At 42.3% G+C, this 18,352-nt stretch overlaps 2 protein-coding genes across 2 annotated transcripts in view; one reads left to right on the top strand and one right to left on the bottom strand.

The window, feature by feature from the left end:
- Positions 1–2,119, top strand: part of LOC139471028 (uncharacterized) — a 136,308-nt gene extending 134,189 nt beyond the window's left edge. Inside the window, exon 6 of the mRNA XM_071253330.1 lies at positions 2,042–2,119. The gene's annotated coding sequence lies outside the window, so the exon portion shown is untranslated. The remainder of the gene's footprint in view (positions 1–2,041) is intronic.
- A 1,464-nt stretch (positions 2,120–3,583) lies between these two features.
- LOC139470717 (arylsulfatase B-like) lies at positions 3,584–17,649 on the bottom strand. The gene is made up of 14 exons (XM_071252983.1): positions 17,520–17,649; positions 16,316–16,427; positions 15,140–15,191; positions 14,813–14,916; positions 14,448–14,554; positions 13,581–13,645; positions 13,239–13,340; positions 11,422–11,485; positions 11,067–11,164; positions 9,587–9,723; positions 8,661–8,719; positions 7,362–7,485; positions 5,686–5,828; positions 3,584–4,138 (listed from the first exon to the last, which is right to left on the bottom strand). The coding sequence occupies exons 1-14, from the start codon at positions 17,629–17,631 to the stop codon at positions 3,966–3,968; spliced, it is 1,452 nt and encodes a 483-aa protein (XP_071109084.1). The 5' UTR covers positions 17,632–17,649; the 3' UTR covers positions 3,584–3,965.
- Between the last annotated feature and the right edge of the window lie 703 nt (positions 17,650–18,352).

The raw sequence follows: 18,352 nt of genomic DNA, 5'->3' as shown, positions 1-18,352 counted from the left end.
AATACTACTCCCAAAGAAAGGTGATTTGACTGGATAAAGTCGGCTAGCCTGAAAAGTGAAACAGAAGGCTTTGCTGCTTAGAACCAGTCACTTTTGCATCAAAATGTAAATTATGAAATGTAGATTATGCAATAAATATAATGAGGCTGTCGAACACATTGTGAGTGGATGTCCAGCTTTGGCACAAACACAGTAACTTCAGCGACATGATGTTGTGGCTCGATCATTGTATTACCGTCTTCGCAATGCTTGTGTGTTTTGACTAATGTGAATGAGAAGATCCAGGAAAAACATGGTAAATATGCAGACCTCACTTTCGAAATGTCACGCTTGCATCCCAAGTACCAAGTTGTTTGACTCCCATTGTTCTCGGTACCTTAGGTTTGGTACTTCCCAATTTGTTGACTGACAGTGGGAGAGTACCCGGGTTTGCTACCAGGAATACAGCCCTTCTGACAATCTGGGTAATACAGAAGGCTTCAGTGTTGGGGAGTCTTCACATTCTCCGAAAAGTTCTTGGTGGGTTTGACTTGACAGCGCTTCCTGGGAGAAGTTTGGGCTGCGTGTAGAGGGGCCAAGCGCCCTGAGCTGATGATGAGCTCAACAAGCCTGATTGTGCCAGGATCACCCAAACCCTTTTTACTTTATTTTAATCAGTAAATAAATCTGTAATGATAATCATCATCATCCAATCATATTATAATAAATAATAATGGTCCAATCAATACATTTTCACCATTCTATGGTGGATGTAGCTGGTGAACCAGCAGGCAGGGTTAGTCTCCTTTCTTTGATATATTCTATTAAACGATGCAAAAACAAACGCAATGCATCAATATAAAAATGAAAAATTATGTTTTAACAGGGCCTTCACACTTCATCTCAGTGTATATCTAGAGTCAGAAAACTGAGTAGTTGTCAGCGCCGAATAAATCGGAACCAGCCAAAGCTGCATGGTCAAGTTCTATGAGTGAATGAGTGTGTTTAACGCCGCTTTTATCAATATTCCAGTGCTCGTGGGTTTCGTGGTAAACGTCACTTTGGGATTTCCGCCCAAACTAAGCTGACACGCTGTGATATAACTGGAATACTGTTCAAAGCAGCGTTAAACCTCCTTCACTCACTGACTCACTCACTCACTCACTCACTCACCCTCTCACTCACTCACTCACTCACTCACTCACTCTACATCATATGTGTGTGTGTATTGGCTAACTTTCACAATCCCACTGGTAGCTGATCATGAGGTAGTGTCTGAAAACTGTCCAGAACATCCTGTGGGAAGCCAATGTTTGGTCCCCAGCTGCCTTAGTTTTGGTTCCCCGGGGTCTGTAACCCATCTTTCTGATAGATGATATATATTGTTCATAAAATATGTTTCATTCTTGAACTAGTATGTTATAGTAACAATTCATACTGCCATTTGTTGACAGTGTGTAATAATATGGAACTTGTTTCAAATTGTAATATGGCTGAATATTGTCAATGTGATGGAAAACTAACGCGCAACAGGTATTGCGAGGCGGAATAGATATTTAACGGCCGCTTCAAATTTGAGAACACAAGTTTCAGCAGCATGTACTTACTCCAGAGGCTTAAGAGTACCCGGTTCTTTCATATCACCATAGTTACACTGTCAGTACTTACAACTCCAGAGGCTAAAGAGTACCCGATTCTTTCATATCACTATAGTTACTCTGTCAGTACTTACAACTCCAGAGGCTAAAGAGTACCCGATTCTTTCATATCACTGTCCATGACAGATTTGCTGTAGTGATATGAAAGAAAGGTTGGTGTTCTTTGTTTCCATGACAGATTAGCTGTAGTAATATGAAAGAATCGGTCGTTCTTTAACTTCATTTGAATGGCATATTACTGTTTGACAATGGCTTTTCAGATTCTTTTCAGACCATAGTTCCCCAGCCATATCTTAAAACCCAAAGAATCATGGTTAGACTCTAGGATCTGGTTGACTATATGCCATCGTATCCGATGTCGTAGGCTGCGGATCATGGTGACCCATACTCTGTTTACAGGTCAGGTCACCGCCATACAAATGGAACTGGAAGATTGCGGCGGTGTAGTAGATGTTAAAGCGCTCGCTCTTGAACCAGACAACCCACGGTTCGATGGGGAATCAGACAACTTAGGACTTGGGATGCAAGCGTGATATTTAGAAGGTGAGGTGCGCATGTTTGCCATGCATTTCCTAAATATGTCAATCACATTAGTGTCAAAAGGACAGAAAATTCAATAATGTAAATGATTGCATTGGATTTATCATAAAGGACAAAATTAGGGATTGTTGGCCTGGATACTCATGAGGCTGTACTAGGGCCTTTTCCAAAGAATTTTGTATTCATCATTTTCCATGACGCCCTCAACAAGTTGTTTATGCTGTTCTTATTATTATTCATATTAGTATTATTATTACGGTCGTACAGTTGATTCTGCTTTAACCACAGTTTTCTGATAAATATGGAGAATGTTCTGTCGATTTATTCACTACTTTGTCAATGACAGATAAAACATTACCTGCCCATGGGCGATTATCAACACCATCATAGAAATAACATGCTGTGCAATTATTTAAGTGTCAAAGGTAGGCTTGTTGGGCTGGAGGGGTAGTATGATATCATCTGAAGGAGTCTAGACGTCTAGAGTGCCCCTAGTTTTCTTCTCAACGTGGTACCTTTAGTACGCAGTTAATGAGAGTTGCTTCTTAACCCTACAACTTACGTCTGGCCAAGAGCGATTAATTCCCTGCCATGGTCTCCCGTCCCGACAAACAGCGAATGAACTTTTGAGGACGAGACTTCACAGTATTGTGATTGTAAAAGGTCATACGATCATTGAACACTTGCCTGCATCAATTGCATTCATTACCTCCAAGGATAATTTAATCTGTAGTTTCTTTGAAAGAAGAGTTAAACAAGTAAAACTAGAAGTCCTCATTTTAGACATGTTACATTCGCCAGAAACCTCTGAGTGTGGGTTCAAATCCCGGTTAACCGCGATTATGGTTGTAGGTCAGCATCCGACCCGTGCTTGTAAGTTTCACCAAAGTGGTGAATGTCTAAGATCTGCATCGTTTCGTGCTTTCCTCCACTGAAGCTGAATCGTCGCGACTTTACTGGAATATTGTTCAAGGCTGCGTTAAACCCAACTCACTCACTCACTCACTCAGTTGAACACTCCCATCCTTAGTTTCAGGGTATACCATATGAAACCCATTTAACATTATCGTCAATGCCTCACTGACTTGAATACCGTCTTCCATCAGAAAAAGGACTGTTGACCCTTGTGGTATCCAATTGGCCATGAACACCCTCGTCGCTATCGTAGGGATTCCGGGTAAGAATATAGGTCCCCAGCACTCTATGCTTGTCGTTAGAGGTGACTTAAGGGACAGAGTGGTTACCTATATGACATCGCACTGTGACAACATGAGGTAATCAAACACAGTGGTGTACCGGTTCGAATCTCATTCCATGTGTTTGGAGGTGGACTTGAGCACAAAATGTACAAACACGTAATGGAAATATTTATTCACAGCATAAAAAAACACAATTTGCATCTTGGCTTCATCGATATTAGATCATCCTTTAAACACAAGAGCCCTAAATAATGACAAGCGCAAAGCATTATAAAAATAAAAACGTTGAAGCAAAATACATTTGTGAACTCTGTACAAATTTATAGACAGATATAATGTATTTTTATTGCATGGCGACCTTCTTTGCTAGTAGTTACAAGTGAAGTGAAACACTGACTGCATTGGGCACGCACATGGCGTAGGTTCCCACTATTGTTCAATACAATGATGATGACGTCATACAGTACTCCCGGTAACGTCATACAATACTCTCGATGAAGTCATACAATACTCCCAATAACGTCATACAGTACTTCCCGATGAAGTCATACAGTACTCCCGATGACGCCATACAGTACTCCCGATGACGTCAGCACCACCCTGGCGTCCATGTGTTGTTGTATCTCTTGGGGTCCCCTTTTGGGTCAGGGCCAGGGTAGTTGGCTGGAACCATTTGTCTCTTATATTCAAGAAGGCGTTCTCGTAGCTTAGCAACCATTTCTGGCATGGCTTCTGCAAGATCATGTTTTTCCAGGGGATCATCTGAGAAAGTGAAAACGGTTCTTTAGGTCAACTGGTTTAAATACATAAACAGAGAAACGTTGTTGATATTGTTTCTGAGGTTATTATGTGAAGCAATAAAGTCGATTTTTTGCCGAAACAGATTCCTTTGGGCGTAAATGGTACTGAAAATGAGATTTAAGGATCACTGAAAAGCAGTGATGACACAAGGCATTCACGAAAGGGTGAGCATGTCCTGCTCTCCCAGTAGAACCCGCCGCTCACACAATTTGCATAAATGAGAATAATGGTCATGAACTGCTTGTTATGTGTTTTGACAAATCATTTATCAGTTATTTCTTATAATTACTGGTAAGTTTCAATATATTGACAGATCACATACCAAATCATACCTGATTCATCGTGACCACAGAAGGAAATACTGACATTCTAAGCTCAACCAATCAACATGGTTTATTCTTGACATTGTATGTTTAGGCCATAGAAATGCTTGTACTAGACGGGATCTATGCCAGTATGACAGTGCTACTCCACTAAGATACCAATCCTTGTGTTATCCCTTCAGGGACCGCCTCCGTGGTCTCAGAGTAGAGCGTCCGCCGAGAGAGCGGAAGGGCCGTCATTCCAAAAGACGTTAAAAGGTGGTACTTGTTGTTACCCTGCCTGTTGTTTTGCATTAAGGGGCTAAAACAAGGACTGGTCGGCTTGGATTCAGTATAGTGCCCCTGAGTTGGGTATTCATGTTAAACTGCGGCATGGTATCTCAGTGATTAATCAGCATCAGTCCGGACTAGTACACACACACACGTGTGCATGTATGTCGCTATATACGTGCAGTAAATCTGGATGCGACGTTAAACCCAATTTCACCTCATCTCATTCCTTTAATGCCAAGCGCCAAATTTTGTATGATATGACGCGGACGGCATCGAATCACATTTACATTTACAGAGCTGTTACACACACCACCAATCCCACGTGTGTCGTCAGAACATTCATAGGGGATACGGACCCGTGAAGATCCGGGGTAGAATAGGTCTTCAGCAACCCATGCTTGTCTCCCCGTGAAGATCCGGGTCAGAATAGGTCTTCAGCAACCCATGTTTGCCGTAAAGGGAGACTATGCTTGTCGTAAGAGGCGACTAACGGGATCGTGTGGTCATTTTTGCTGACCTGGTTGATGCATGTCATCATGTCGCAATTGCATGGATCGATGTTCATGATGTCATTCACTGGATTGTCTGATCCAGACTCGATTATTTACAGACTGCCGTCATATAGCTTGAATATTACTGAGAGCGGCAATTAACAACAAATAAACATAGAGGATACGATTTTTAAATGTCTATTTAAGTGGAAATATGTACTAAGAGACATTTTACTATTTTCTAGGTTTAAATATGAACAAAATATTAAACATTGTATTTTTCATTCGGTTTACTTCAGGGACGTCAAGCCACATAGGTTACGTTGGTGTGTTATTCATATTTCAGTTTTTCAGTCCATGGGTGATTTGTGCTTATCGTACTTGACAAATTGGTTCAACATTTGGACTCGGATCTGTGTACCTTTGAGGTTGAACAAGTGTGTCTCCTTTCCCTGAGGGTCGTACAGGTGTTTCTCGTATATGTCATCCTTGGTGTTATTCATGGGACGATGCCATCCATCCTGAGTTCCGGGGTATCCCAGCAACAACTTATAGTCCCCCATCCTGCAAAGACACGGCTATTGAGGCTGCTTGTTTCCCTCTGTGCGCGCTCATGATAAAAGATGGCATCGCCGTTGATATGAAAGCGAAAGGTGTGGTGATTGCGTTATTCTTACAGCATACCAACCACCAGAGGCCAGTCCCACAGCTGTTGTGTTCCATACATTCAATTATTACATGTTAATTGTAATCTGTAAAAATGTTCTTGGCAGCGTTAACCGATGACGAGGCCTAACAGCATGCCTAAATGGAATATGGTGTTTAACAGGTATCAGATGTGGTGAATTGAAATGGGGTTCGCGTTCACTCGTACAGCTACTTTATGATATCAGGGGTGGTCGGATAGCCTAGTGGTTATAGCGTTCACTCGTACAGCTACTTTATGATATCAGGGGTGGTCGGATAGCCTAGTTGTTATAGCGTTCACTCGTACAGCTACTGAACGATATCAGGGGTGGTCGGGTAGCCTAGTGGTTAAAAGGTTCACTCGTACAGCTACTTAACGATATCAGGGGTGGTCGGGTAGCCTAGTGGTTCAAGCGTTCACTCGTACAGCTACTTAACGATATTAGCGGTGGTCGGGTAGCCTAGTGGTTAAAGCATTCACTCGTTCAGCTACTTAACGATATTAGGGGTGGTCGGGTAGCCTAGTGGTTAAAGTGTTCACTCGTACAGCTACTGAACGATATTAGGGGTGTTCGGGTAGCCTAGTGGTTAAAGCGTTCACTCATCACGCCGAAGACATGGGTTCGATTCCCAACATGGGTACAATGTGTGAAGCTCATTTTTGGTGTCCCCCGTAGTGATATTGCTGGAATATTGCTAAAAGCGGTGTAAAACCATACTCACTCAAGCAAATGTTTTGGTATAATGCTGCCTGGGGATAGAACCAGCAACCTCCTGGACTAATGGTAAAGCGTCTGCCCAGAGAGCGGAAGGTCCGGGTTCGATCCCCGGCCGTATCGCACCAGAAGATGTTAAAAGCTGGTACTTGTTGTTACCCTGTCTGGCGTTCGGCTTTAAGGGGCTAAAACAAGGACTGGTCCGCTCGGAGTCAGTATACTGTGTCTGAGTGGGATATTCATGTTAAACTGCGGCATGATGGTATATTAGTGGGCAAAGCACTGTGAAATTGGAATAAGTCCGGATTAGAACAAGAGCTCACGCACGCACGCATACAATGCAATTATCTTGAACGCGACGTTATAGACCATTTCACTTCACCATTCCCAGGGCAGACGCTCTATCCATTACAATCTATCTTTTCCTGTTTAAAGCCAAGACAATAATATGCAGTTGTAGAAAACTGCAGTAAACACATCCACACCTTTACCTCATGCCAGGGTGCGCCAGAAACCTGTAATCGAGGTCTGTCAGCCAAATACCGGTACTCGTGTGTTACACCATGGTGGTAAAAGTCCAGGACCTGCATCACTTCAGGCTTTCCCTCCACATCAAGCTGACACGCCATGACAGAACAGAAACACCGGTCAAAGTGGCGTTAAACCAAACTCACTCACTCACTCACCCACTCACCTTATGCCTGCTTGCCCTTCTCGTGGTATGACGTAGTCGTCTAGATTGTAGATGAACTCTGACCTCTTCGAGGGTCCTCCTGTGCTAACAGCTTGCCACTGATCAATCCCATCGATACCCTTTACTTTAAAGGAAAAGATGAAATAGATAAGACATACAATAAATATAATTATTTCACGTCATTTCTGATCTTTTGTATCCTATACTTTATAGGAAAAGATAAAAAAAATAAAAGACATCAAAAATATAATTATTTCACGTCATCTCTGATCTATTGTACCCTTTACTTTATAGGAAAAGCTAAAATAAATAAGAGACATTAAACATATAACTATTTCACGTCATCGCTGATCTTTTGTAGTCATGTTAGATTCCATACACTGGACTAAAGATATATTTTACAGACGCTTCAACAAGGTAGGTAATTGTCTGGTCGAGACTCGATTATTTACAGACCGCCATTATAAAGCGTGGAATATTGCTGGATGCAGCGTAAAACAACAAACAAACCAAACCTAATTGAAATCCTCATTGATTGTTTATAAATAAGATGAGGGGAGGGACACTGGTGCCCCCCGGTCGTCCAAAACTGAGCAGAGTTGCGTTCCTTGGTCGCGTCAGAAACTTCGTGGGTTCGAAACCAATATTCGCCGTCATATTGATTCTCAGTTTATCAAAGCCTAGTGGTTAAAGCGTACGCTCGTCACGCCGACTGGTTCGATTCCCGACATGGGTACAATGTGTGAAGCCCATTTCTGGTGTTCCCCGCCGTGATATTGCTGGAATATTGATAAAAGCGGCGTAAAACCATACTCACTCACTACTGTTGGAGGAGGGGGCACAGTGACCCAGTCGTCTCAGGCGCCGCAATTCGCTGTGATGAGTTGCGCCCCTTGTGCACACCAGAAACTTATGATTGTGGGTTGGAATCCATATTCGCCCCGATTATGTTTCAAGGTTTGTCAGCACCATACCGGCACTCGTGGGTTACACCGAAGTGGTAAACGTCTAAGACCTGTATCACTTTCCTTCCACATTAAGCTGACACGCCGTGAGAAAACTGGAATACTGTTAAAAGCGGTGTACAACCCAACTAACTCACTATTATTGAAGGAAAGCATGACGTGATACAGTTTTATAGATTTGGTGAACCCAACAAGCACGGTACGATGCTGAAAATACAGCGGCTTTAAACAACATTGTGTCAGTTATATCACCGAGTCTCTGTTTGATGAAACAACAAAGCCCAAAGCGATAAAGGTCAAGTTTACCACCATGGTACAAAATATGTTCCCTCACCTGGGGTGCCCCCTGCAGCAGAGATGAGAGTCGGCATCCAGTCTACTGCATGGATCATTCTGTGAGCAGGGACAATAATACCAGCATGATGACGATGTTAGAGTATTGCATAGCAGGGTTAGAAATTGGCACTAGTCCTATAGTCCTTGCCAAACTGCCCAATAGTAAAGGTATCCTAAGGACTAGTAGAATTTTTTACATTTTTAAAGGTTTTGCTATATGCTATCATTATAAGGACTAGTGGACTGAAACTGTTAGTTTCTACCGCTGAGGACCTAAGAGGAATTCCTCTCCCTAGTAAATGAGTTCATTTGGAACCTTTAATGCAAACCATCATTATATATGTTCGTTTTACGATTACAAGTAGGTCAGCTGAGTTAATTCATTATTTAGTGATGAAAAATATGATGCGATACATGTCCCGTTTTTATCCGAAAGTATATGATGAGATACTGTTTTTATCCGAAAACATTTGATACTTCTTTATCTACAAATACATGCACTGTATTTATCTGAACATATCTGAACATTTTTATGATGAGATTCTGTTTTTATCTTTCGTGTGAAAGAACACTTTATGTCGGAACTTATTTAAAAGTGCAGTCTGCCTCAAGGATACTATGGTTTTCAGAGAAAGAGCGTGACGATGTACGGGAAAAAGGCGTAATAAATGAACACTTGTCGCTACTGGACCAATAATATGCTTATCTTGTGACCTGATAAAGTTGACATTTAGAAATGAATGAATGCTATACATGTTACTTGACAAGCAAGTCCTCTAAGTTGGAACTACGTCACATGAAACTGGCAAGGACAATATTAGGTTTATTCCGATCGACTCTCCCTCTGATGCTCAGCATTCGACTGAGAATCAAACAAAACAATAAAGACAGCCCAACATCAATACTACAAACAGTCCATCTAACCCGTTATAGGTGTAGCCAGTCTTCTTGAGCCCCGCCCCGTGCAGGAACGCCGTCCCCCTCGTGCCCCCCTCCCAGATGGAATGTTTCCCCCCTCTCAGGGGCCAGTTGTTGCCGTGGCTGAAGATCTCGGCTCCATTCTGGCAGCATGTAACATGTAGTATACACACAATGAAAAGTCATATTTCAGTTTGATCGAAACCTTCTGGAAATGTGACTGAAATAAGGAACTGTGTGCAGTCAAGGTCAACATTGTGTTTTGTGTATCGCAGTATGTTCATATCTGTTTTCTCTCCACCCCAAAACGTATAGCATTTACCTGTGTATAGCTTTTACCTGTGTATAGCATTTACCTGTGTATAGCATTTACCTGTGTATAGCATTTACTGAAGTATAGCATTTACCTGAGTATGGCATTTACCGAAGTATAGCATTTACGTAAGTACAGCATTTACCTGAGTACAGCATTTACCTGAGTATAGCATTTACCTACGTACAGCATTTACCTGAGTACAGCATTTACCTACGTGTAGCATTTACCTGAGTACAGCATTTACCTACGTATAGCATTTACCTGAGTACAGCATTTACCTGAGTACAGCATTTACCTGAGTATAGCATTTACCTACGTACAGCATTTACCTGAGTACAGCATTTACCTGAGTATAGCATTTACCTAGGTACAGCATTTACCTGAGTACAGCATTTACCTACGTACAGCATTTACCTGAGTATGGCATTTACCTACGTACAGCATTTACCTGAGTACAGCATTTACCTACGTATAGCATTTACCTACGTACAGCATTTACCTGAGTACAGCATTTACCTGAGTATAGCATTTACCTGAGTACAGCATTTACCTGAGTACAGCATTTACCTACGTACAGCATTTACCTACGTATAGCATTTACCTGAGTACAGCATTTACCTACGTACAGCATTTACCTACGTACAGCGTTTACCTGAGTACAGCATTTACCTGAGTACAGCATTTACGTAAGTATAGCATTTACCTACGTACAGCATTTACCTACGTACAGCGTTTACCTGAGTACAGCATTTACCTGAGTACAGCATTTACCTGAGTACAGCATTTACCTGAGTATAGCATTTACCTGAAGTACAGCATTTACCTGAGTATAGCATTTACCTACGTACAGCATTTGCTTACGCATAGCATTTGCCTAGGTACAGCATTTACCGAAGTACAGCATTTACCTACCTACAGCGTTTACCTATGTACAGCATATACCTATGTATGGCATTTACGTCGCTTTATAAGTGCAATAATCTTGCACGCGACGTCAAACCCATTTCACCTCACCTCACCATTGTAGAATGTTTGACCTTCTTGATGTGAATCGTCTGGAACGTTGAGTTTCCGTCATAACGGAGTCTAGACTAATGAGGGTTCGTGGTACTAATTGCCGAAACAAGTGTAAGAGAAGTGTATATGACACTACAGAAATATGCAACTCACATCCGTCGTCAAGAGAAACAGTGTGTTGTCATAGAGACCACGTTGTTTGAGAGCAGCGGTTACGTTGCCAATCGCTTCATCCAGAGCAGAGACCATTCCTGATGGATACAACAATAACATAAAAAGAGTTCAGTAGACAAGACGTCTCTTTGATTGAAGCTGCCTGGAACGTCATTAAAATAGTGAACTTCCATTTCTGTATGTTAAAATATTTTGGGGACGTCATGTCATACAACTTATTGAACAAGTAGTCTAAATATGTCCTATCTTCCCTAAACGCCATACCAATTCCTCGCAGACCATTGCAGTGATCAATCTTTGAAATGATAGAGCATTTACGGAACATGATACGTACCGCTGAAAACCCGCCTTCCTTTGTTGTTAACATTCTTGTACAGATTAACATAGCGTTCGGGAGCCTGTACAACATGGGAAGAGAATCACAATTAACGCTTTGTGGGATGATATTAATCATTCCTGCTGTTATTAAACAGATAATAATAGCGACACATAGCACCCATGTCCTTCTTGTATCAGAATGTCTTCAGACTTGACTGCAAGATTCAAAGTGATGGGGTCCCTTCGGGGAAATCTGTGGGTTCAGAACTGTGTTATGTGCCTTCCTGGGCTCTACTGCTTACACGTCCGTCTCGTGTGGCCTTATAACCAGATAGAGTGCCTTGAGATTAGAATTTAAATATGCAAGTTTCACCAAAACAGCTCCTCGGCAGTTACTGTGGATCACCAGCTACTTGATCAGAAGTAATCTGTCAAGGACGCATGGAGAACGTGGAGGGGATACTCACGAAATCTTTAGCTTGATTTGTGAATGTGACATTCAAAATACAGTCACTTACCTGTGTGTCTGTGTCAGTGTACCTGTGTGTCTGTGTCAGTGTACCTGTGTGTCTGTGTCAGTGTACCTGTGTGTCTGTGTCTGTGTACCTGTGTGTCTGTGTCAGTGTACCTGTATGTCTGTGTGTCTGTGTCAGTGTACATGTGCGTCTGTGTCAGTGTACCTGTGTGTCTGTGTCAGTGTACCTGTGTGTCTGTGTCAGTGTACCTGTGTGTCTGTGTGTCTGTGTCAGTGTACCTGTGTGTCTGTGTGTCTATGTCAGTGTACATGTGCGTCTGTGTCAGTGTACCTGTGTGTCTGTGTCAGTGTACATGTGCGTCTGTGTCAGTGTACCTGTGTGTCTGTGTCAGTGTACATGTGTGTCTGTGTCAGTGTACCTGTGTGTCTGTGTCTGTGTACCTGTGTGTCTGTGTCAGTGTACCTGTGTGTCTGTGTCAGTGTACATGTGCGTCTGTGTCAGTGTACCTGTGTGTCTGTGTCAGTGTACCTGTGTGTCTGTGTCTGTGTCACTTACCTGTGTGTCTGTGTCTGTGTCAGTGTACCTGTTTGTTTGTGTCTATGTCAGTGTACCTGTGTGTCTATGTCTGTGTACCTGTGTGTCTGTGTCAGCGAACCTGTGTGTCTGTGTCTGTGTCAGTGTACCTGTGTGTCTGTGTCAGTGTACCTGTGTGTCTGTGTCAGTGTACCAGTGTGTCTGTGGCAGTGTACCTGTGTGTCTATGTCTGTGTACCAGTGTGTCTATGTCAGTGTACCTGTGTGTCTATGTCTGTGTACCTGTGTGTCTGTCTGTGTCTGTGTCAGTGTACCTGTGTGTCTGTGTCAGTGTACCTGTGTCAGTGTACCTGTGTGTCTGTGTCTGTGTCTGTGTCAGTGTACCTGTGTGTCTGTGTCAGTGTACCTGTGTGTCTGTGTCAGTGTACCTGTGTGTCTGTGTCAGTGTACCTGTGTGTCTGTGTCTGTGTCAGTGTACCTGTGTGTCTGTGTCAGTGTACCTGTGTCTGTGTACCTGTGTGTCTGTGTCTGTGTCAGTGTACCTGTGTGTCTGTGTCAGTGTACCTGTGTCTGTGTACCTGTGTGTCTATGTCTGTGTACCTGTGTGTCTATGTCTGTGTCTGTGTCAGTGTACCTGTGTGTCTGTGTCAGTGTACCTGTGTCAGTGTACCTGTGTGTCTGTGTCAGTGTACCTGTGTGTCTATGTCTGTGTCTATGTCAGTGTACCTGTGTGTCTGTGTCAGTGTACCTGTGTCAGTGTACCTGTGTGTCTGTGTCAGTGTACCTGTGTGTCTATGTCAGTGTACCTGTGGGTGACACAGTACCTGTGTTGGAGAGTGCACAGACTGGAACGGCAGATAGAGGAACAATGGTTGGCTCTTGTCATGTTTTTCAATAACACTGACAATCTTCTGGGAGTACAGGTTCTGGAAACCAAAGTCGAACTTTGTACGAAAGTGTGTATTAACATAATACCCTTTTGTATGAAATATCATTAAATAATATATCCTATGATTTTCTAAGATTTATGAGCTCTCACTAACTATGAGATACTGCACAAAAGTACATTAAACTGTAGAACTGTGTATGACAACAATGAGGGTATTATTTCGTCATATAAACATGGTATTTCATGTCATCACATGAGTGACGTCATACACACATACCGCAGAATACTGGCCTTCGTACTGCCACACAGCTTCCTGGTCATCCCGGAAGTCCAAATACCCTGCTGTAAAACATGCATCGGGGTCAGCGGCAAAGTCCAGACAACTTCGTCTACACTCAAACAAGTACATGTTTCGCATGCATGTAGATATTGTGAACACATGAGATGTTTTACAGACGTTGGATGCTCATTAAAATTACAAGAGGAGGGGTGGGGGGCGTAAAATTGACTGTGACTTTGTTGGGATTGCACGGGTTCATTCATGTCGCTTTCAGCAATATTCCAGCAATATCACGTCGGGGGTTGGGGTGGGGACACCAGCGTGAGTGAGTATGGTTTTACGCCGCTTTCAGGAATATTCCAGCAATATCACAGACACCAGAAATGGGCTTCGCACATTGTTCCCATCGAACCCGGGTCTTCGGGTATCCCACCGACCTTGGAGACCAATCCTAACACCACCATGAAGTATTCAAACTACAGAGCTGAAGGTTGATGAATACGAAGGGTGGCTTATATTATCTTCAGCATCTTTCCAGTGAGATATGCCTGTCATAGCTGATCACAAACCAACAATCACCAATGACAATCAATAACACAATCTTTCAATCATGTATATGTGTGAGAACTTAAACAACAGCAATTTGTGTTCGTAGTAGGGAATGCCCAGGGGTTTCCCGGGAATGTGAAAGTGGCGATGTTTACGTCATTATGAAAACCAGTCTCGTCAAAAAGACATTTGAACATAAACATGTATCCTTCACCTTTAAGGTCACGTGACGCCCCTCTCGTCCAATATTAAAGGTGAATGATGTTTGACCTTCACTCTAAAATCGAGTAGTAACTAAATCTATGTTGTACTTACACAGTTTATGGCTGTAGTAGTCCTCGCGAGAGTTGTAGTAGCCGAAGAAGCTGTCGAAGCCTCGGAAGGTGGGCGTGCAGTTCCAGTTGCAGAAGCCGAGATGCCATCTTGGAAACAAGAACCGAAAATTGTGTTTCGTTAAAAAACCGTTGAACCATAAAAGTGCCAAATAGATAAGGAGTACAGAAATTCATAACTTTTTGTGGATCAAGGTGTTACTTTACTAAAACGCAACAATATGTCACATAATTGTAGAATTACGAGACTCTGGTAAAAGACTGAAAGGATTAATGGTGATAATCATTACGATTGCGCGAACGTCTTTACAAGTGTTTCAGTAAGGTGACATATGCGCCGACACTAACTTGCCCACGATGTGAGTTGCGTAGCCCAGGCCTTTCAACACTTGAGGCAGAAAGGTGTGGTTCAAAGGGGAACAGACGTTTTGCCACTGCCAGATCACTATGTGCTGCAACAAACAAATGAGTTCAACACGAATCATTCAAGAGAGAATGTGTCAAAGTATTCAGACAGCTCATCGAGGGCGCAAACAGGACATGCATTAAATATGTGTGTTCGTGTCTCTTATTCACTATTCGTTGTCAGCATCCTACTTATCTTGCTTTTTATATAATATCACGCTTGTGGGTAAATCAAATGCGTGTAACCACAAGCTAAATGAAACTTCCTACCTGAAGACCCACTTTGAAAGGATATACACCTGTCATGAAAGCATTGCGAGATCTGAAACACGAGGAGCAACACATTCAGAAATAATAACCAACTACTGCTGCTGCTGCTGCTGCTGCTGCTGCTGCTGCTGCTGCTGCTATTACTACTCCTACATGTATTACTACTAGCGCTGCTACAACTCCAGCTGCTAGGTTTTGTTTGTTTGTTTTGGGGTTTAATGCCGCAATCCAGTGATCGACGTTATGAGCATCGATCCACGCCTGACCACCCCATCCCGTTAGTCGCCTCTTACGACAAGCATAGTCACCTTTCAGGGCAAGCATGGGTTGCTGAAGACCCTGTACTGCTGCGACTACTGCTGCTACCACTACCACTACCACTACCACTACCACTACCACTACCACCACCGCTGATGCTACTAGTGCCGCTTCTACTGTTGCTGCTGCTAATACTACTACTACTTCTGCTGCTACTACTACTACTACTACTACTACTACTACTACTGTTACGTGTACTGATACTGCAACTAGTACTACTACTACCGCTACTACTACTGATGCTACTAGTACTGATTTTAATGTTGCTGCTGCTACTAATACTAATACTGCTGCTACTACTACTACTACTACTACTGTTACATCTACGTTATAAAAATTAATTTCAACAGTAATCATGAAAGATGTTTCTACTATGACATCGTCGATGCCACATAGAAAAGGTGAGGTGAGTTCAAATTGGGTTTAACGTGGCGTCCAAGATTATTGCGCTTAATGCAGAGCGCCAGACAGGGTAACAATAAGTACCACCTTTTAACGTCTTTTGGTATGAACCCCGGATCTTATACCGTTATAGAAAATAATTATGACAGTGATCATGGGGGATACTTTTACTATGACATCATCGATGCCACATAGAAAAGGTGAGGTGAGTTCAAATTGGCTTTAACGTCGCGTCCTAGATTATTGCACCTTAATGCAGAGCGCCAGACAGGGTAACATTAAGTACCACCTTTTAACGTCTTTTGGTATGAACCCCGGATCTACTAGCGTTATAGAAAATAATTATGACAGTAATCATGGGGGATATTTTAACAATGACATCATCGATGCCGTAGAGAAAAGGCACAAGGCTGTGTAATATGAAAGATGGTGACGTAGCGCCATAAAGCAACATACGGACTACAGACAGGCTGGACATAGGAACTGTTGAGGATGACCCCTTCTCTGGCCAGCTTGTCTATGTTTGGGGAGAGGATGTCAGGGTTCCTAAAGCCAACGTCATTCCAGCCTGAAATACAACACGCTGACAATATGGAGGATACATAACAAAACTAAATGCCATATTAATAACTACGACCAACACGCAACACACCTCGAAACAGTCCACAGGGGCGGTCGGGTAACCTAGTGGTTAAAGCGTTCGCTCGTCACGTCGGAGACCCGGGTTCGATGCCCGACACGGGTACAATGTGTGAAGCCCATTTCTGGTGTCCCTTGTTGTGATATTGCTTGTATATTATTGCTAAACGCGGCGTAAAACATACTCTCTCACTCACTCACTAAACAGTCAACAGTTCAAACTTACACATATCAACACCAGTTTCCTGTTACATATATGCGGATAGGACGGACCTGTTGAAAGAGCTTATGGGTTGACCTGTGGCAAAGGCCATCCATAATATTTGGTTTCATTCTCATGTTGAGCTTCAAAAATCTAAATCTAAACACATTCTTCACATCAATAGCAAAGCTTTAAAAACGTTTTATGGTAGACATGTAGGGGACATTTCACAATTGCACGAACCAGTGACAAGAACTATGGCCGATGCAATTCCCTATATTGACAGGTACCATACGTTCCCGTGTTGTTTTTAAACTGAACGTTTGACTTGCCTTTGCATGTGTTTGCAACGGGTACCCGGGGCGTTATACAGCTGGCAAATTGCTGAGAAAGGCGTTAAACAATAAACAGATAAGGAAACAAGTCGTCAATAATATGTGATCGCCATAACAGCTGTTACATTGTTTAATCGAAATGGCGTTTCACCATGCATCACGTGCCTTCAATGCGAGATTGTACATACAAACGTTGATAAAAAGCTCCAATAAATAATTGAAATGCAAAATGTATTGCTGTCTTAATGAGGTTTATCGCAACAAATAATGTGAACAAAGGATCGATGGATCCTCGACAAGCGTGCATACATTGTCAGATTTCTAGACTAACGCTTAGTCTCTGAAAATATGTAATTTTGAGGGGAGAATCAGTGATATGATTACAGTAAGGGCTGAGCAGAAAGCCAAATAATTATGGTTTAGAAGCTGTGAGAGAGTATCGTATTAATTCAGCATGACATTAATCATCATCAGTCCAGCTTACCTAGGTCGTCAGCTACGATGAACACAATGTTGGGGCGCTGTGGAGATGAAGAAGAGGTGTTCGTTGTAGCCCACAGCAACACAGCCAATACTGCTATTCCACGACACGCCATTGTTGTGAACAGACCTCCGATACTGTGCGAGAAACAGCTGGTATTAGCGGTATAATATGCAAAGAATGCTTGTGTGTGAAAAGATATTGATCATTGATGGTCACACTGTATCAGGTTTGACATACTTATACCTATCTGCATCAACGTGCAGGTCATCCTATCAGGACATGCAAATGTAATGCGCTGTCCATGACAAGATAGTGTCAGTCGGTCAGTGAAAAGGATTTAGGTGCGTGATAATTTCACCAATAAATGAGATTTTTTTCGGTTGAAGTTTGAAGTAGTGTGTCTTTAAAAAGATATTGATCATTGATGGTCACACTGTATCAGGTTTGACATACTTATACCTATCTGCATCAACGTGAAGGTCGTCCTATCAGGACATGCAAATGTCATGCGCTGTACATGACAAGATAGTGTCAGTGAATAGGATTTAGGTGCGTGATAATTTCACCAATAAATGATATTTTTTTCGGTTGAAGTTTGAATGAGAGGGAAATTGTTTCTGGTTTCTTCTATCATGCAGTGTTTTATTGTACGATAAACAACGACCACGTATCGTTTATTTTTTTATTATGAAATATCATTATTATGTACAGCCTCTTCAAGGATGTTAATAAAATGTAAAAGCTTTAAAGTTAACATATTTTCACGTATTTACATAATGATGACTCTCTGAATAGAATCTGTCGTCGTCAATGTCTGACAAGTCAATTTTATT

Source organism: Haliotis cracherodii, unplaced genomic scaffold, assembly GCF_022045235.1.
Source record: "Haliotis cracherodii isolate W230 unplaced genomic scaffold, xgHalCrac1.p SCAF_21, whole genome shotgun sequence".
NCBI classification, from domain to species: domain Eukaryota; kingdom Metazoa; phylum Mollusca; class Gastropoda; order Lepetellida; family Haliotidae; genus Haliotis; species Haliotis cracherodii.
This window is presented reverse-complemented; position numbering and strand designations above follow the sequence as displayed.